Genomic DNA, 21,530 nt, shown 5'->3' with positions numbered 1-21,530 from the left:
GCTGGTCACTCACACAGTAGCAAGGCTTTTGTGGATTTATTGGATGATTGTTTTCTACATCAGCATGTTCGGGAGGCAACTAGAGGGAGTAATACTCTTGATTAGATTATCAGTAGTGATTCTTCATGCATTAAGAATCTGCAGATAAATGAACCACTTGGTGGCAGTGATCACAGTGTGCTGAAGTGGGAGTTACTCAAAGAGGTAACTACCATTAGGGGTAAAGGGAAGGGGTATTGCTTTCGTAAAGGCGACTACAATGGACTGAGACAGTATTTAAATTCTATACAGTGGGATCAACTGATGATATTGCCAACAGCAAATTCAAAATGGGAAGCATTCAAAGAACTTATCGTGGAAGCTACTAGGCTTTACATACCAACTAAGAAATATTGTTCAAGGTTTAGGCCTAAATGGTTGTCAGATGAACTAATGAGGCATATGGCAGAGAAGAAAAATGCATGGGATACATACAAATTAACACGTGACACGGACGCCTATGATAGATACAAGTTGATCTGTAACCAAGTTACAAAGGAGGTTAGGCAGGCGAAGGCAGATTACGAGAGATCCTTGGCAAGGGATGCGAAGAAAAACAGCAAAGAGTTCTTTACTTATGTAAACTCTAGAAGGAAGGGGATGAATCAGATTGGTCCACTTGAGATCGATGGGTCAACTGTTGATGACCCTGCTCGGGTAGCTAACAAACTAAATGAATATTTTGCATCGACATTCACACATGAGGAGTTATTCAACGAGGGGAATGCCAGAGGTGTATTCAACTCTAGCAGTAAGCTAGAGAATCTTGTAATAACTGAGAGCAAAGTGGAGGAGAAATTGTTGAAGATAAACACAAGAAAGGCACCTGGGGTGGATGGGATCTATCCAGTTATATTAAAGGAGGCAGCAAAGGAGGTAAGCAAACCCTTAGCCATAATTATGAGAGCTTCCTTGGACTCAGGGGAGGTACCCATTGACTGGAGATGTGCAAATGTGACCCCAATTCACAAAGGGGGATCAAAGGCTGACACAAGTAATTATAGACCTGTGAGTTTAACTTCTGTTCCCGGAAAATTAATGGAGGCACTGGTGAAAGAAGCACTGCAGGATCATCTAGACAAGACTTCAGTTATAGCTAGGACACAGCATGGGTTTGTTAAGGGGAAGTCTTGCCTGACCAATTTGATTGGATACTATGATGCAGTCACAAAAGAACTGGATGCAGGGAATAACTTTGATATTATATACTTGGATCTTAGAAAGGCTTTTGATACTGTTGCACATGGAAGACTGCTGCACAAATTGGAGCAGTGTGGCATTGGAGGCAAGTTGCTGCTATGGATAAAGGGGTGGTTGAGGGGGAGAAGACAGAGAGTGGTAATCAATGGACACTGCTCATCGTGGACTAATGTTATTAGTGGAGTCCCTCAGGGTTCAGTATTGGGGCCTTTATTGTTTTCTGTATTTATAAATGATATTGATGATGGTATATCAGGCTTAATGTCCAAGTTTGCAGACGATACGAAGGTTGGCAGGGTTGTCACGGACACTACTGACACTATGCTGCTGCAACAGGATTTGGAAAGGTTGAGCAGATGGGCTTTGAGGTGGCAAATGAAGTTTAACGTTGACAAATGTAAAGTACTATATATGGGAAACAGCAACCCCAGAGCAACGTATCAACTCTGTGGTACTACACTGACAGTGGTAGAGAATGAAAGGGACCTGGGGGTGGTGGTGCAGGCAGATATGAAGTTCTCTGAGCAGTGCAGACGAGCTGCAAGAGTAGCTCATGGTGTATTGTCAATGATATATAGGAATTTTTCTAGCAGGGATAAGGAGGTGATTATTCCCTTGTATAAGGCAATGGTCAGGCCACACCTAGAGTACTGTATACAGGCCTGGAGGCCTCATTTCAGGAAGGATGTAGAGCTGCTGGAACGAGTACAGAGAAGGGCAACTAGATTGGTGAATGGGACAAAGGGGTTCTCTTACGAAGAAAGGCTTAAGTTTTGCAAATTACAGTGTCTGGAAACTAGGCACCAGCGGGGTGATCTGATAGAGGTGTACAAAGCCTTGAATGGTTTGAGCATGCTCAATGCTGATGGGATTCTTCCTCTAGCTCAGAAAAATCACCTGAGAGGGCATAAATTCAAATTGAGGAAAGACAGATGTAGGATAGATGTGCGGAAATTTGCCTTTAGCCAGCGGGTGGTTGGTGGGTGGAACAGACTTCCATCCCTTGTCGTGGAAGTTGATAGCCTAAATAAGTTTAAGGCTCAGCTGGACAGGTATTTCGAACGAACAGAGAGGTGAAGTGGAAGTGGTTATTTTTATTTATTTATGTTACTTTTTTTTTTTTTTTTTTTTGGCTGATGCTGCATAAGCTTGCTTTCTTGCATCAAATGCCTCTACTAATGCTAATGCTAATGCTAATGCTAATAGCATAACCGCTTCGTTAGGTGCTGGTGGTTGGATGATCATCGTTCCAGACCCGGTGAGCCTTAATTCGGATAATGCCGCGATTGATATCTTGCACCTAAGTAGTTCTTGGGCAATGATTTCCTTTTGTCCAACGTGGTGCCCCGTTCGAACATTCCATTCGCCAATGTTAATTGTCCTTTTCGGCGTAGTAAGCTTATTGCTGTGGCCAGTGATCCACTTCACACCAGCACCCTGGGTCCCCAGTGCTGGCGCATCGGCTACCCCGGATGCGGTAACATTGTTATAACAGCTTGTTCTGTGGCCAGTGGTCCACTTCACACCAGTACCCTGGGTCCCCAGTGCTGGCGCATCGGCTACCCCGGATGCGGTAACATTGTTGTAAGAGCTTGTTCCGAATTTCATGCGGTTTCTTGCCTAGTTTCCCCGGTTTCCCGGTTCTGGTCATTTCGGCAGGATGACCACCCTCCTCCTTTCGCAGCCGGGCTTGGGACCGTCCATGACGGAGTTTGTTTTGTTATTTGGTTTTTAGGAGCATTAGCAACTAAGGCCATATTGCTCCGGGATATGCGGTGGTCATTCCCTGACCTTCCCGCATCCTTCGTATTTGGTGGGGATGGGCTCGAACCCCGGTCTAATCAAGAAGCGTGTGCTTCGCACTGCTGCTTCTTCCCACCTGGCTACGGAGGCGCCATCAGTTAATCAGTAAAATTTATTAATCTTATTAAATTTCATTGTTAATTAAATTATATTTAAATGGAAGCATGGTCCAGACTAGAGCAGCAAAGCAACGAGCACAAAGTAACAGGAGTGCTGTGGCTCGGGGGGAGAACCAAAGGGGGTGATTCTCCAATGCATCGCAGTCTGAAAAAATGTGTGAAATGTGAAATGTTTGCAGACCTTTCTAGAACAGGACATGATCTAGCCAAGGAGGATGTCTTTGTGTGTGCTAGGTGCAGAGATTGTGAAGAAATTAGGCAGCAACTCAGCATTCTGATAGACATCTATGAGAGTTTCAGGTGTAGGCTAGATGTCATCGAAGAAATTAGTATGAGGGTCCCATCAAGCTCTCAGCTGCCCTGCTCTTACGAAGAAAGGCTTAAGTTCTACAAATTGCAGCATCTGGAGACTAGGCACCTGCAAAGTAATCTGATTGAGGTGTATAAGGCCTTGAATGATTCGAGCAGGCTTAATGCTGATGGGATACTTCCATTTTCTCAAATTAAGAACCTGAAAGGGCATAGATTCAAATTGAGAAAAGACAGTTGTAGAATAGATGTGCAGAAATTTGCCTTTAGTCAGCAGGTAGTTGATCTCTGGAACAGACTTCCATCTGTTGTTGTGGTAGTTGATAGCTTAAATAAATTTAAAGCTGAACTAGACAAACATTTGGAGTGACCGGATGGGTAAAATGGGAAGGTTTTTTTGTTTCTTTTTTTTGGCTGATATGGTATAAGCTTGCTTTCTTGCATCATATGCCTCAACTAATGCTAATATGAAATACACTTAAATGATGCCAATTCTTTAGCTACTTTAGTAGTTTACTATGTACTAAAATGATGCATTTGTACTATCCAGTGCATCTAATCCTTCCTTAAATTTATTCAAACTACTCACTTTCACACCCTCAGACAGTATAGAGAGAGTAAGAATACCATCATCATTATATTTACTCAATCCATTTAAAGCCCCTTAAACATTAAACATTATTTGGTTTTGGCTTTATTAAGGAATGCTGGTCTAAATGTATTCCTAATTGGCTTGTAAATTTACTATATTGTTCTTTTATTTAATGTATTCTAAATTATTTGGTATATATGGTATTCTAAATTATTTGGTATATATGGTATTCTAAATTATTTGGTATATATGGTATGTATCTAAATTATTTGGTGTATTCACACATGAGAACTTATTCAGGAAGGGGAATGCCAGAAGTAAACTCTGGCAGTGAGCTGGATGATTTTGTGATAACTGAGAGAAAAGTGGAGGAGAAATTGTTGAGGATAAACATAAAAAAGGCACTCAGGGTGGATGGGATCTATCCAGTTATATTAAAGGAGGCAGCAAAGGAAGCAAACCTTTAGCTATAATTCTGAGAGCTTCTTTGGACTCAGGGGAGGTACCCATAGACTGGAGATGTGCAAATGTGACCCCAATTCACAAAGGAGGATCAAAGGCTGACACAAGTAATTATAGACTGTGAGTTTAACTTCTGTTCCAGGAAAATTAATGGAGGCACTGGTTAAAGAAGCACTGCAGGATCATCTAGACAAGACTTCAGTTATAGCTCGGACACAGCATGGTTTTGTTAAGGGAAAGTCTTGCCTGACCAATTTGATTGGATACTATTACACAGTCACAAAAGAACTGTATGCAGGGAATAACTTTGATATTATATATTTGGATCTTAGAAAGGCTTTTGATACTGTTACACATTATTATTACTAGCCATACGGTGCAAGGAAGTCCAAGGCTTATGTTGCACCAGCCAAAAAAAAAATTTGAGTACCCTGAGAGAGAGAGAAAGAGAGAGAGAGAGAGAGAGAGAGAGAGAGAAGTAGGAGGGAATCACCAAAAAAACAAGAGAAGAATGATAATATCCAGCTCAGGACCCTGGGTGTGCCAAGCCCATACTCACCAGATGTGAGCCCCTGGGGTTATGGAAGACTGCTGCACAAATTGGAGCAGTGTGGCATTGGAGGCAAATTGCTGCTATGGATAAAGGGATCGTTGAGGGGGGGAAAAGACAGAGAGTGGTAATCAATGGACACTTCTCATCGTGGACTAATGTTATTAATGGAGTCCCACAGGGTTCAGTGTTGGGTCCATTGTTGTTTTCTGTATTTATAAATGATATTGATGATGGTATATCAAGCCTAATGTCCAAGTTTGCAACGATACAAAGGTTGGCAGGGTTGTTAAGGACACTACTGATGCTATGCTGCTGCAACAGGATCTGGAAAGGTTGAGCAGATGGGCTGAGAGGTGGCAAATGAAGTTTAACATTGACAAATGTAAAGTACTACATATGAGAAACAGTATACCCAGAGCAATGTATCAACTCTGTGATACTACACTGACAGTGGTAGAGAATAAAAAGGACTTGGGGGTTAATTGTGCAGGCAAATATGAAGTTTTCTGAGCAGTGCAGATGGGCTGCAAGAGTAGCTCATGGTGTCTTGTCAATGAAATACGGGAATTTTTCTAGTAGGGATAAGGAGGTGATTATTCCCTTGTATGAGACAATGGTCGGGCCACACCTTGAGTACTGTATACTGGAGGCCTCATTTCAAGAAGGATGTAGAGCTGCTGGAACAAGTACAGAGAAAGGCAACAAGATTAGTGAATGGAACAAAGGGTTGCTCTTATGAAGAAAGGCTTAAGTTTTGCAAATTAGTGTATGGAGACTAGGCACCGGCGAGGTGATCTGATAGAGGTGAATAAAGCCTTGAATGGTTTGAGCATGCTCAATGCTGATGGAATTCTTCCTCTTGCTCAGAAGAATCACCTGAGAGGGCATAAATTCAAATTGAGAAAAGAGATGTAGACTAGATGTGTGGAAATTTGCTTTTAGCCAGCGGTTGGTGGAACAGACTTCCATCCCTTTTTGGAAGTTGATAGCCTAAATAAATTTAAGGCTCAGCTGGACAGGTATTTCAAATGAACAGAGGGGTGAAATTTGAGTGGTTTTTTTTTTTTTTTTTTTTTTTTTGTTGGATGATGCTGCATAAGCTTGCTTTCTTGCATCATATGCCTCTACTAATGCTAATGCTAATATACAGTAGAGCGTCAAATATCCGAATGTCAATAATTAGAAACATCAATAATCTGAATGAGCCAGCATTATTTATTTTTTATGCTGGTGCCATAAAATAATTACAGTAAACGCCAGTTATTGTGATTACATTTATGAATTGAATTTTGATTCTATTAAACGGCAATTGTAATAAGCGAAAATCAGAGCAATATTATCCGAAGTCTATAAAAATGTAGATATAAAGTACAAATTTACTCTTTTATTACCTTACCAATTAACAAAATTAAATGATACATAATAATTTACAAACAAACTGAATGCTAAATTGACAAACGATTAAAAAACTGAGTGCTCTTTAACTCAACTACTCTTCTTGAAAAGAGAGAGATCTGGCAGTAAAGAAACAAAGTTCGAAAAAGTTGCAGCAAAAAACAATTATTTTTGTTAACGGCCTATACATATATGTCATTGTGGCTGAAAGTTCCTTTTTTTTTTTGTTACCTATGAATAAAAATACTTAAGTACAACTTAGTGTTTTTATTTATAAACTTATTAAACTTTTTTTTTTAGTCTCTGGCACAGTATTTTTGAAAAGTTCAAAATTTTGAAGTCCGAACTACCCCTGGTCCCAATTAGTTAGAATTATCAATGTGATGCTATATATATATATATATTTTCCTCCTGCATGCCTTTACTATTCTTATGACTCTTCCCCCCACCCCCATCCTCACCATATCTTCAGTTTCTATACGTATAGTATAGTACTGATTTTTGTTGTACTCACATCGTGTAAGGCTTACCCAATCCAATCTGCTAAAATTTGGACTTTTGAGTTGCAGTGGCTCTTTCAAGGAAACCAAAGCTGTACAACTCCCTTCAGATAGTAGATGAACTTATAGTTGCTCCTGTAATGTGTTGGGATGATATAACTATGCTCTTTAAGAATCACCAGTCCCTCTGTGAAACTACTTCCCCTTGTTCTATTTCATCTTTCACAACACCAACTCCTACTGACTTTACATGGTTATTTTTTGGGGTTATTTGTAACATGCTATTGCTTGCTACAAATAACTCCATATATACTGCAGTGACTGCTACAAATAACTCTCCTGGCATCCAATACTCAGTCCTCTTTAAAATTCCATAAGCACTACATTGTGACCAATGCTTACTGCTGTTATGGTGCTTATTAATAATTTTATAATTACTTCTACTTTGTATACTTTTAAGAATATAGTTTGTATAAAATAGGCATAATGATATATTGGTGTGCAAAATTTAAGGACCAGCCAGGTTTTCACCTGTAGCTTCTCATAGCAATGGCCTGGATATAGGAAAAGCATACCAAAGGAACCTCATGAGGTACAGAAATGATGAAGGAAACAACACCGACACAACAACGGAAACAAAACAGTACAGAGGGACTTTATCCAAAAATGGTAACATAGCACTGGCTGCCATGATACAGATGCATCACTGCCAAAGATGGAACAAAGGGAAGAGGTGGTCCTCAGTAGGAGATATGGCCACCCCCTAATGTCGATGCAGACTTTGCATTACCTGTCCATACTAAGAATAATGTTGTTGATAAGTTCTTGTGGTAATATCATTCATTCCTCTGTTTGCACCATCTTCAGCTGGTGAAAATTTTCTGGTGGGTGTGGATGTGCCACTAGGCATCTCCCAGAGCATATCCCATATGTGTTCAATGGGATTTAGATCAGTGGAACGGGCAGTCCAATCCATACGAACAATGTCCTCACTTTCCAAAAGCATATCACAGCTGCAGTACGATGGGGTATGGCGTTATCATCCATAAACACGAACTCAGTGCCAATGGCACCTCAGAACAGACGCACATGGGGAAGGATTACCTCAGTACAGTAGCGTGCACCAGTTACAGTACCACCTTCCAGTATCTGGAGTTGTGTACTTCCATCCAAGATAATGCCTCCCCAGACGAGAACGCTTCGACCACCATATCGATCCCTTTCAGTGATGTTTGCAGGGTGATACCGTGTGCCAACCTTTCGCCAGATTAGCTAACATCCAGAATCACTGCTGAGACTGAATCTACTCTTATAAGTAAAGAGTACCTTAAGTAAATATTTTTTGGTTGTAACCTTTAGAAATTGTGTTTCTTTAGAAACATGAAACATACAATTTACATGAAAGTGTACGAGTCGCTGTGATTTATAATTACTGCTCTGTACATTTATATTAATAATACTAAACTGTGTATATGTGTACAATTATTTATTTTAGCCTGGAGAATGGTGGCAAGATGGATTGTGTCGTAACTGCACATGTGAAGGAACTCCTGGCCATTACTCTCCTCGGTGTGTACACGAACAGTGTCCTGTGTTACAAGAGCTTCCTGATGACAGGGTAAGTTAGCAAAGAATAGAATGGAAATTATCTTCTAGTTGTAAAGTTCTTTTTTGTCATCTCTGTGGATAAACAGATTATATGTAATGAAAATGTTCATGTCACATTGGGATTTCTGTAGACTACTTTATTTCCTCTTTATTTTCAACAGACCTGTTTGCAACCTTTACATCCCACAAGCCACACTCACTGGATTCCTTGACCATAAGTGTAGCTATTTAGCAACATACAAGAAGGAAGATGATTATGAGCATTAGCAAGGGCACATGATGCAAGAAAGCAAGCTTATATAGCATCAGCCAAAAAAAAACACCCTTATTTCACCCATCCCCTCACTCCAAATGTTTGTCTTTAAGCTATCAAATTCTACAACTACAGATGGAAGTTTGTTCCAGCAATCAACCACCCGCTGGCTAAAGGCAAATTTCCTCACATCTATCCTACAACTGCCTTTCCTCAATTTGAATTTATGCCCTCTCAGGCGATTATTCTGAGCAAGAGGAAAAATCCCATCAGCATTGAGCATGCTCAAACCATTCAAGGCTTTATACACCTCAATCAGATCACCTCGCAGGTGCCTAGTCCCAGACACTGTAATTTGCAAAACTTAAGCCTTTCTTCGTAAGTGCAACCCTTTGTTCCATTCACTAATCTTGTTGCCCTTCTCTGTACTTGTTCCAACAGCTCTACATCCTTCTTAAAATGAGGCCTCCAGACCTGTATACAGTACTCAAGGTGTGGCCTAACCATTGCCTTATACAAGGGGATAATCACCTCCTTATCCCTTCTAGAAAAATTCCTGTATATCATTGACAAGACACCATGAGCTACTCTTGCAGACCATCTGCACTGCTCAGAAACTTCATATCTGCCTGCACAACTATCCCAGGTCCTTTTCATTCTCTACCACTGTCAGTGTAAAGTGTATTGATGTCTAACGGCACCAGGGGTTCCCCACATCTCTACTTTGGTTTCATTGTAGGTGTACCAGTTCACTGGGAAGGCCAGAGATTTAAAAGTGTGTGGATTTTGTATATGTGTAGTGTTTTGTGTATCATTTTTCATCTATCTGTTTAGCCGCTGACCCCCTACTGAGGCCTAACGTTGCTCACACTTGGCCTTGTGGAGGCAGACCAGGTACACAGAATGAAATTTTACTATGGCAGGCCTGCCACCTAGTTTCCTGAGATTTCAGTCACTAGGGCCCATAAAAAAAAAAAAATAACCACCTCGGTAGAGGTGAGCAGTGGAAATAGAAAAACCAATTGAGGTATATGTGGTTTAATTTGGACGAAGTTAAATTTTTGCATTTTGTGTGGGGTTATATGCTGGCGTATTAGGCAGAGTAGGGGGGAGACTGAAGGCTGGGGGGAAAAGACAGAAATATGGGGACGATAGAGAAGGCGACACCTGGCAGGCCCATGTCCCACCAGGAGAAGAATAAAGGTTGGCAGGGGAGGAGAGGAGACAAGACTGTCCAAGACAAGACTGAGAGTCCAAGCGATCTGAACCAGATCTTCTTTGGTGATCTTTTTCAATGTAGGAGTCAAATCCCAGTTGCAAGGTTATACATGAGGCAGTTTCGTCCTATGGTTGGTCATGTAACCTGTTCAGGTCACCTAGTGTGATGTTATGAGGATGCAGCCTTGGGTCCTGGTGATATCATTTTCTTAGTTCATGCATTGGTCATTTGGTTTAGTCATCCAGCTAGTGGTCCAGTGCAAATAATTTGTATCCAGTTGATGTCAAGTCCTGTGTCAGTTTGTCTCTGGTTCAGACGTAGGTCTTCCTGGTTGTCAGTTTGTCTCTGTTTCAAACATAGGTCTTCCTAGTCGTCAGTTCCCTCGTAAACAAGGCTAAATGATGGTCATGTTCGTGGTTGTAGGTTATTTGGTACAGTTTTCTTGTGTATTAGCATTTTTAGCATTAGCATTAGTAGAGGCATTTGATGCAAGAAAGCAAGCTTATGCAGCATCAGCCAAAAAAAAAAAAAAAAAAAAAAAAAACCACTTCCACTTCACCCCTCTGTTCGTTCAAAATACCTGTCCAGCTGAGCCTTAAACTTATTTAGGCTATCAACCTCCACCACAAGGGATGGAAGTCTGTTCCACCAACCAACCACCCGCTGGCTAAAGGCAAATTTCCGCACATCTATCCTACATCTGTCTTTCCTCAATTTGAATTTATGCCCTCTCAGGTGATTTTTCTGAGCTAGAGGAAGAATCCCATCAGCATTGAGCATGCTTAAACCATTCAAGGCTTTATACACCTCTATCAGATCACCTCGCTGAAAAAATTTCACCCTATACCCCCGGCGGGATTCCAGTATTCCAGTTTTCTCCAGTCCTAGTTTTGAGATTCATCATCAGCTTCCGGGTGCTGTGCATAGTGGTTTGCTATAAGTGCTCGCCTTCTAGCAAAGAGTTTCTGTACCAAGATGGTAAGGGCTTTGTATTCATGTTCCGAGTCGAGAAGATGCTGTTCCATGTTCTGCGGAAAGTAGGTGATAGCAGTGGTGAGCATGCATTGCAGGTCCTTATAGTGGTCACAGACATATATGAGATGTTGTCATGTCTCCTTGCGGCCACAGAGGCAACAGGGATCCTCAATGATTCGGAAGCTAGATAGTTTTGCATTAAATGGCCCATGCCCTGTGAGCAGAAAGGTGATGTGGAGCCCCTGTTGGAACCAACTCGGGGGTTTTAGAAAGACTCTGTTTACACTTGGGAGGAACTTCTTGGTGATTTCCCCTTTAGTGGATTCTGTCCACCGATCCTGCCATTCCTGTCAGAGGTGGTCGAGCAGTCTGGTTTTTTTTTTTCAAGCTTCCTGTTGTTGACGAGATCCACTGTGAAGTTCAGGGTAGTACACAGTATTTCTTTTGCCATATATGTCAGGACGCATCTAATGATTTCTAAGTCCAGCAGGAGGACTCTGGCCAGAACCTGGAGTGCGTGCATGCTGACAGCTGGTGTGATTGTCAGAATTATTGACTGCTGGATACTGTCCAAGGTTCTTCTATTTACCACTGTGGTTACCTTTTTGTACCAAATTGGTGAAGCATATGTGATGACCAGGATGATGGTAGATTTGTAGTAGAGGGACAGGGTCCGCTTGTTTAGCCCCCAGTCCCTCCTGGTTACTCTTGCGACCAATGCAGAATATTTCTGTATCTTTTGTTTAATGTACTTTAGATGACACTGGAAAGACAGATTTTTGTCAATGATGATTCCGAGATATTTGATTTCTGTAGCAAGTTTTATTGCAGTGCCTTGGATTTTCACTTGCGGTAGTCTGGCAAGGTTGAGTCTGCCCTTCAGGAGTACCAAGCAGATCTTACTTGGCGAAATCCGCAGGCAATGGATTGTAGCCCAGTTTTGCAAAATTCCTATCACATGGTTGGCTTTTTCTTTGATCTGCACTCGTGAGTCAGCAGCAACAGTTAGTATCAAATCATCGTCAAAGGCTTGTGTGCCGACTTTGCCAATATCAAGGGCCAGGAATTCATTTAAAATCATATTCCATAACAGGGGTCCTAGGACAGAACCCTCAGTGTGGTACCACAGAGTTGATATGTTACTCTGGGATTATTGCTTCCCATATATAGTACTTTACATTTGTCAATGTTAAACCTCATTTGCCACCTCTCAGCCCATCTGCTCAACTTTTCTAGATCCTGTTGCAGCAGTGTACTGTCATTAGTGTCATTAACAACCCTGCCAACCTTCGTATCATCTGCAAACTGTTGTGTGGATTACAGGAGCAAATAGTTGCCAAGGTTACTGAGGCAGAAAGTTTGGTTAAATTCTGAGTGAAATTTGACAGCTACTTTTGGCAATAGAGATGCATGAATGATTGGTTTTTTTGGTTTTTTTTTTTTTTTTGCAAGATACAGAAAAATACCCCTTCCTTTCTAATACTATCCTTGTAATACTAATACTATTCCTTGTAATACTAACGAATCTTATTTGGTTAAGCTAACACTATTTTACCTCTCATGTTCATGAGCTAAGGTAATTCCTTTTGTCTTCAAAAATTCCACCTGACATGGACCATATACTGTTCAAGGTTCAGGCCTAAATGGATGTTAGATCTATTAATGAGGCTCGTGGCAGAGAAGAAAAAATGCACAAGATGCATATAAATTATCATGTGACACAGAAGCCTATGGCAGATATAAGTTGCCTGTAATCAAATCACAAAGGAGGTTAGGCAGATTACAAGAAATTTTTGGCAAAGGATGCAAAGAAAAACAGCAAAGAGTTCTTTACTTATGTAAACGCTAGAAGAAAAGGGATAAATCAAATTGGACCACTTAACACAGATGGATTGACTATTGATGATCATGTTCAGGTAGCTGATAAACTAAATGGGTATTTTGCATCTACATTCACACCATGAGGAGTTATTCATTGAGAGGAATACCAGAAGTTTATCTAACTCTAACAGGGAGCTAAGTGATTTTGTAACTTAGAGCAAAGTGGAGGAGAAATTGTTGAAGTTAAACATAAGGAAGGCACCTGGGGTGGATGGGATCTATTCAGTTATATTAAAGGAGGCAGCAAAGGAAGTAAGCAAACCCTTAGCCATAATTATGAGAGTTTCCTTGGACTAAGGGAAGGTCCCCATGGACTGGAAGTGTGAAAATGTATCAACAATTCACAAAGGGGGTTCAAAAGGTGACACAAGTAACTATCGACCTGTTAGTTTAACTTGTCTTCCGGGGAAAATAATGGAGTCACTGGTTAAAGAAGCATTACGGGATCATCTAGACAAGGCTGCAGTAATATTTAAGACACAGCATAAGTTTGTTAAAGGGAGGCCTTGTCTGACCAATTTGATTGGATTCTATGACGTGGTCACAAAGTAACTGAATGTCAAAAATAATTTTGATATCATATACTTGGATTTCAGGAAAGCTTTTGATACTATTGCACACGGAAGGCTACTATACAAATTGTTGTTGTTGTTTCGATTTTAGGAGCATTAGCAACTAAGGCCATATTGCTCCAGGGATATGCAGTGGTCATTCCCTGACCTTTCTGCATCCTCTGTATTTGGTGGTCATGGTCTCAAACCCAGGTCTAATCAAGAAGTGTGTGCTACACACTGCCGCTCCTGCCCACCTGGCTATGGAAGCGCCCTATACAAATTGGAGCAGTATGGTATTAAGGGCAAGTTGCTACAATGGATAAAAGGATGGTTGAGTGGGAGAAGACAGAGAGTGGTAATCAATGGACACTGCTCTTCATGGACTGATATTATTAGTGGAGTTCCCCAGGGTTCAGTGTTGGGCCCATTGTTATTTTTTTATTCAGTCAATGATATTCATCAATGATATACCTTCATTGATATCAATGATATACCCTGATATACCTTCATCAATGATACTGATGAAGATATATCAGGATTAATGTCCAAGTTTGCAGATGATACGAAGGTTGGCAGGGTTGTTAACGACAGTAAAGATAGTATGCTACTCCAACTGGATCTAGATAAGTTAGGCAAATGGGCTGAGAAGTGGCAACTGAAATTTAACATTGACAAATGCAAAGTACTGCATATGGGTAGCATTAACCCAAGAGAAACGTACCAACTGTGTGGTACTACCCTCAGGGAAGTGGAAATTGAAAAAGACCTAGGGGTAATTGTGCAGTCAGTCTAATATGAAGTTTGCTAAACAGTGCAGACGGGCTGCCAGGGTAGGTCACGGAGTCTTGTCAATGGTATATAGGAATTTTGCTAGCAGGGACAGGGAGGTGATTATCCCGTTTACAAGGCAATGATCAGGCCACACCTAGAGTACTGTGTGTACAGGCCTTATTTTAGGACGGATGTAGAACGAGTACAAAGAAGGGCAACAAGACTGGTGAGGGGAACAAAGGGGTGTTCTTACCAAGAAAGCTTAAGTTCTGTAAATTGCAGCACCTGGAGAGTAGGTACCTGTGAGGTGATCTGATTGAGGTGTATAAGGCCTTGAATGGGTTGAGCAAGATGAATGCTGATGGGATTCTTCCTCTTGTTCGAATTAAGAAACTGAGAGGGCATAGATTCAAATTGAGAAAAGATAGTTGTATAATAGATGTGCAGAAATTTGACTTTAGCCAGCTGGTGGTTGATTGTTGGAATAGACTCCCATCTTTTGTTGTGGAAGTTGATAGCCCAAATAAATTTAAGGTTGGGCTGGGCCAGCATTTGGAACGGATAAAGTGGTAAAATGGGAGGTTTTTTTTTGACTGATGCTGCATAAGCTTGCTTTCTTGCATTGTATGCCTCTACTAATGCTAATATTTCAAGTTTGCTGGACTAAAAGAGTCCAAGTATACTTTTATTTTCATGTATGAATTAAGTTACTGTATTAACATATTCACAGTGTGCTTTAATGCTATCAGGATTACTGAAAGATCAAGTATAGTTGAAGCCCCCAAATTTATCTTTGAAACCTTGTTATTTGACCCTTTCCAGATTTTGGATGGTCACATATGCTGCAATTTGTATATAGTACTATATGTTATATCCTGCATTGAGAGAAGAGACACATTCCATACATGTAAAACTATTATATTGTACAGTACAGTAAAAATAAAATTATTTCACTTACAAATTGTGCTGTATACAAGTGATAAACCAATGGCAAAAGTTTCACACAACTGCTGATAATGCAACCTTATCCACAATAGATAATGACTTTGTGCATTTTGAATGCCCTCTAATATGTTGCTCAAGTAAATGGGCATCACAAACCAAAATTTCCTGATTATTAGATTGTTTGTTGGAATCACTCACTTTTATTAAAAAAAAAATTGTTTGGGAGATTTGTGAGGTGCAACTATAATCTATACAAGTTGCAAAACCTCACAATAAAGTAAGCAATAGTATCTCTACTTAATGAACTCTTTCAATTAAAAGTTATATATTTTCATTTAAATACTCTTCTGTGGCTGAAAATTTTCTATTTCTTTGATTAGGACTATGTTCTTCATAAATTAGAAATTCCGGGAAAGTGTTGTCCAGAAATTATCCGATTTTATTGCAAGGATGACGAAGGAAATATTTATGATGTAAGATTGTTTTTGTTTCTTAAAATATTTTTTGTTATCTCATATACTACTTGTTAGCATCAACAATTAAATGTTTGCTTTAAAAAAAGAAAATTTACAAATTTAGAGTAACAGCAACTATTAAGAGAAAACTTTGTTAATTATATATATATTACATATTACAGTATATATATATTACAGTTGCAACAGAAATAATAACTTTAGAAACATAAAAGCATATTCAAACTTTATATATATTATTTGAGAGATACTGTGAAGAAGTTAATCAGATAAATTTTTATAGGTAGGAAATGAGTGGCAAGATTCTGCAGATCCATGTGTTTCATATATTTGTGAACTTACACCATTTGGTGATGTCCATAAGGTCAGAAAAAATACAGTATGTCCAGAATGTCCCAAAGTAAGTATCTCTGAGAAAGTGATATTAATATTAATCAGGGCTCTGCAAATAGTAGGTTGTGGATGCATACTCTAAAATAAAGCTTCATATGTTGGACAAAAACGTAATTCTTGGCAAAAAAAAAATAATCTCAAAAATCTTAACTTTTTTGAATATTTCTCTAAGGTTAGTTGGCCATACAAGGGCATAAACAAAATAGGGTGGCAGCTGGACTTAACAGCACTGCAGGTGCCAAATTTATGTATCATATTCCATTAATGATTTCCAAATACCAATTTCTTTCTGTTTTACCTGGTTCCCAGATTATGTCATTGTTACTGTATATTTGCAAGGTATAAAATTATTCATTTTGTGAGACATACAGAACTTAATTTTAGGGCAATTTGATTGCTGAAATCATATTGCATTATTTGTCATCACATTAAAAAAAACCGTACAACTTCAGCCTATACCAGAGGCAGTATTTGATCCCATCAGCTTTATTTCTTAGGCAAGTATATAATCCACTGGACCAATCCAGCTGTACGGGTTAACATTTTGGCTTCATGCTGGCAACTCTTATTCTGTAGTGATTATAGGGATCAGAGCTACTGTATTATCCAATAAAAATAATGAATTATCCCTGAATACTTAGGCTATATGCATAACCTTCAAAAATATGGAACATGATATGTCCCTGTTGATGCTGGATTTATGAGATTCTACTGTGCTAGAAAACTAAAATGTTGCAACTTTAAACTTTATTTACAAAAAAATTAAGATATATGCCAATAAAAAAAATATATATACATATATCTGTGACTGTAAGCAACCGAGATTTGTGAATAATTTAACCAAGTGGCATGGCCTCTTTTTCATAGGATAAAGATTTCACCTGTTGGCAATTTAGCATGGTGTGAACCATGTGCAGCTGCATCTCACATATGTATTATGCCAGCCATGGAAGAATGACACAAGAAAACGATGTTCATAAATTGATAAGCCTTTTTAAAAAAAAGTAATAGAAAATCTAAATTATGCATTTTCAATGTAATTTCATACACATTATATGTGTATAAGCACTGCCAATTTGTTATATTTGTAGATAATATTTATATGCTTATACGTTCAGTATATAGTTTATTTGAAAAGTCACTCCTAACAAAAGAAAGGATTATTTTGTACTATTTTCACATTTGTACAGCTGTTCATAATAATAAACACAAATGTCAAATTTACCAGTGCAAGTTGTATACAGCCAGGACAACACTGATACAGCATGGCCCAGAATACCCAAGACTGGAACTGTTGTACATAAATCTAATCTAGCATCATTTATCCATAAGGAGGAAACTTTGATCATAGGCACCACTCTGTGGAATTATATTCTGTTATACTCACCTGATATTAATTCTGTGGAATTCATATCAGGTGACTAGTAAGAATATGGCAGATAGGTAACTTCATTATCATGATTTTTAAACCCTTGTATGTTAACAATACACATCCTGTGAGATGTAGCTGCATTATTCTGGAAAATGTCTGTAATGAACTGCTGAAATTTGGTTGTGCAGGATGTAGATTAAAGTGAGATAGCATCTACTAGGATGTAGGAACCAAGAGAATGTCAAGTAAATGTAGTAGTAGTAGTAATAGTAGAGGCATATGATGCAAAAAAGCAAGCTTATGTAGCATCACCAAAAAAAAAAAATTGCCCATGTTCCCTACACCATTATGGAATTTCTAGAACCCTTAGCTACTGAATGCAGCAAATCAAAAAAGGTACAGTTTCTTTGGCTCTTGCACACAAGCATATGACCATTCACCCCAAAAAAGGATGTGTTGTAAAACATTACATTCCACTACTGTTCAGTTGTCCATGGCCACTCCCAGCTCCACTAGACTCACAGATATGATAAGTGGTTTGTTTATAGAAATTTGGCCATGTATCCATCTTTGTACAGTTTCCCTTCTAACCATTTTATTATTATTATTTTTTATTATTATTATTAGCTACATGGTGCAAGGCATATGATGCACATGGTGCATCATATGCCTCTACTAATGCTAATGCTAATTTCTTAAAATTTTATTTTTTTATACTGGTGCCACCCATAATATAAAAATAAAAAAACTACCCAAGTTCTTTTGTTTTCAGAATTGAGCCTAATTCTTTATATACTGAAATTTTAAAAAATCTTTTTGAGGCATCATTTAAGAAATATGCAAAATGAATTTCACTTTTTCCAAATCCTGTTTTTGGAAATAAAATTCCTCTCCCTTTCAAAGAGGTATAATCAGTTTTGATCAGTAGCTAGAACAGGTATCACCATTCCTTGGTCAGAAAATGTATTACTGTTGAAATGAGCATAATTGAGCATAGCACTGACCAGTTACATTGTTATGACTGAGGATACTCATGTTGGTTGGTTTTTTTAGGTGTTTACTAGCACATCAGCTAAAGCTAAGGTTAAGAAAGGTATTATTGAATACTGAGGCTTATCAGGCTTTACACTAAATGGATTGGTAGAAGGCTTAATAGTTTAAACTATTAAAAACTACTCAGAAAGCAAGTTCAAAATATTAGATCATTTTTTGGGAATAAGCTTTATCATATTTTGCCTATTTGGATGGCTAATATGTTGAAATGATCCTTCTTGAAATAAAATAATGAACTATAATTCTAAATAATATGGTAATACATGCCATATCACTTTTTTATAAAACTATGCTTGTTCTTAGAAAATAGCTAGTGTTCAATCACTTTTATTTGTGACTAACAGAATTAAAATTTTATTTTCCTCTTAAACATTGAACTGCTTCGATTATGTAGAAGTTTAACAATAGAAAGCAGAAAAAAACACTCTGTAATGTTTATATTATTTAATTACTTTAGAAGTTAACTAATAAAATAATTTAATAATTCCAGACAGCAGAATATATTCCACCATCTAAGAGGCTTGGGCAGTGCTGTGGTATATGCCGTCCAGACAAATGTGAAGATGCTGGAGAGTTATACACTGTAGGACAAAAGTGGAACTCCACTACTCATATGTGTTATACTGCACAATGTGTTCGTGAGGGAGCAAACATCCGTACCATCTACACTAGCCCTGATTGTCAAGCTCTTCCTGAAAACTGCCCTAGGGTAAGTTACTTTATAATAAACTTTAAAATTAAAATTTTAAAAAACTCTATAACAAAAATATAGAAAGGGAACTGTTAAAACTCTTTCTCAATTTTGATTTTCTGACAATTAAAAATCTGAATTTTGCTACTAGTGGTGAAAAAAAAAAGGACAGATGCAATTAGTTCAACCCTCAGTCTTGTCAAATTTCAATGTTGTAAAAGGAATATAAAATTACTGTACAGTTTTCATGTACTGTATATTTTGAATGGTAGTAGGTTAGAATGTTTAATAAAGAATAAGAAGCATTAGATATACCTCACATTCTGAATAAAATGGCAGTCACATTTTTTTTTTTTGGAACTACTAACAGCAGTTGCTGAAATAAGAAATGGTGGAATTTAATAAGAGTGAATGTGCTTTGTAGTACCAGTTATGTGCTAAATACCACAAGGAACCCTATCATGTATTTTGTATCTACATTCACACATGAGCAGTTATTTAGGGAATGCCAAACATATATCAAACTCTAACAAGGAGCTAAAGGATTTTGTAATAACCGAGAGCAAAGTGGAGGAGAAAGTGTTGAACATAAACATAAGAAAGGCACTGGGGTAGATGGGATCTATACAGTTATATTAAAGGAGGCAGCAAAAGAAGTAAGCAAACCCTTAGCCATAATTATGAGGGAATCTTTGAATTCAGGAAGGACCCCATAGACTGGAGATGCTCAAATGTATACCCTATTCACAAAGCAGGTTCAAAGGGTAACACAAGTAATTACAGACCTGTTAGTTTAACTTCTGTTCAAGAGAAATTATGGAGTCACTGGTTAAAGAAGCATTGCAGGATCATCTAGATAAGGTTGCAGTTATAGTTCAGACACAGCATGGGTTAGTTAAGCAGAAGCCTTTCCTGACCAATTTGATACTACGATGTGGTCACAAAGGAACTGGATGAAAAAAATAATTCTGATATTATATACTTGGATTTCAGGAAAACTTTTGATAGATACTGTTGCACACGGTACAAATTGGAGAAGTATGGAATTAAGCGCAAGGTGCTACTATGGATAAAAGGATGGTTGAGTGGGAGAAGACAGAGAGTGGTAATCAATAGACACTGCTCTTCATGGACTAATGTTATTAGTGAAGTCCCCCAGGGTTCAGTGTTGGGCCCATTGTTCTTTACTATATTTATCAATGATATTGATGAAGCTGTACTTAATGTCCAAGTCTGCAAATGATATGAAGGTTGGAAGGGTTGTTAGTAATGACAGCATACTACTGCACTGGATCTTGAAAAGTTGGACAGATGGGCTGAGAGTTGGCAACTGAAGTTTAACATTGACAAATGCAAAGTACTGCATATGGGTAGCAGTAACCCCAGAGTAACCTACCAATCTTTATGGCACTACATTCAGGATAGTGGAGAATGAAATGGATTTGAGGGTAATTAGGCAGTCAGATATGAAGTTTTCTGAGAAGTGCAGAGAAGCTGTTAGAGCAGCTCATGGGGTCTTGTCAGTGATATACGGAATTTTGCTAGCAGGGATAACGACGTGATTATCCCCTTGTATAATCACCTCAGTGGGCAATGGTCAGGCCACGCCTTGAGTACTGCATACAGAGTCTGGAGGCCTAATTTTAGGAAGAATGTAGAGCTACTGGAACGAGTATAGAGAAGGGCAACAAAATTGAAGGGAATAAAAGGTCGCTCTTACCAAGGATGATTTAAGTTCTGAAAATTGCAATGTCTGGAAGCATTGCATTGCAAAGGAGACATAAATCAATTTGAGGAAAGAGTTGTAGAATAGATGTGTGGAAATTTGCCTTTAGGCAGTAGGCGGTTCATTGCTGGAACAAACTTCCATTGATTGTTGTGGAAGTTGATAGCTTAAATAAATTCAAGGAAGAACTGGACAAACTTTTGGAGTGAATGGATGGGAGGATTTTTTCATCATATGCCTCTACTAATGCTAATGTTTGAGTATTATGTAACAGCCCACATGCAAAATAGTGCCCACCATTGTGTACAAGAGATTATCTTTCAACAGGATGAGGTGCCTTGCCATTTCCTTTTCAATGTGCAAGTGTGCTTTCCATGACATGCTTCAATCAGTCTTGTAGGTAGAAAGACTGGGAATATACTTGCAAAAAGGATAGGTGGAACAGGACCAGGGTATGTCTGCCAGGGGCAAAAGTTGATGAGGTTGTAGAGCAGATATCATCTTTTAAGGGCACAAACGGTGATGTTGTTGTACACGTTGGAACTAATGACATTAAGAGTAAGAGATCTGCAGATTTACTCAACAAGTACAGGTCAATGTTAAAAAAAGTCGCGAGTTAGGGCTGAATGTGAAAGTGTCTGCAA

The 21,530-nt window shown here is 38.7% G+C and overlaps 1 protein-coding gene across 1 annotated transcript in view; it reads left to right on the top strand.

Annotated features, from left to right (window-relative positions):
- Positions 1–21,530, top strand: part of LOC150090433 (uncharacterized) — a 562,729-nt gene that overhangs the window by 512,233 nt on the left and 28,966 nt on the right. The window contains exons 113-116 of the mRNA XM_090389881.1: positions 8,468–8,590; positions 15,559–15,651; positions 15,935–16,051; positions 18,960–19,178. Of these exons, the coding sequence (XP_090246007.1) occupies positions 8,468–8,590; positions 15,559–15,651; positions 15,935–16,051; positions 18,960–19,178 (552 nt within the window). The remainder of the gene's footprint in view (positions 1–8,467; positions 8,591–15,558; positions 15,652–15,934; positions 16,052–18,959; positions 19,179–21,530) is intronic.

Source organism: Mastigoproctus giganteus, chromosome 2, assembly GCF_048544385.1.
Source record: "Mastigoproctus giganteus isolate SK-2022 chromosome 2, ASM4854438v1, whole genome shotgun sequence".
NCBI lineage: Eukaryota > Metazoa > Arthropoda > Arachnida > Uropygi > Thelyphonidae > Mastigoproctus > Mastigoproctus giganteus.
Note: the sequence above shows the minus strand (reverse complement) of the source record. Positions and strands in the feature narration are given on the sequence as shown.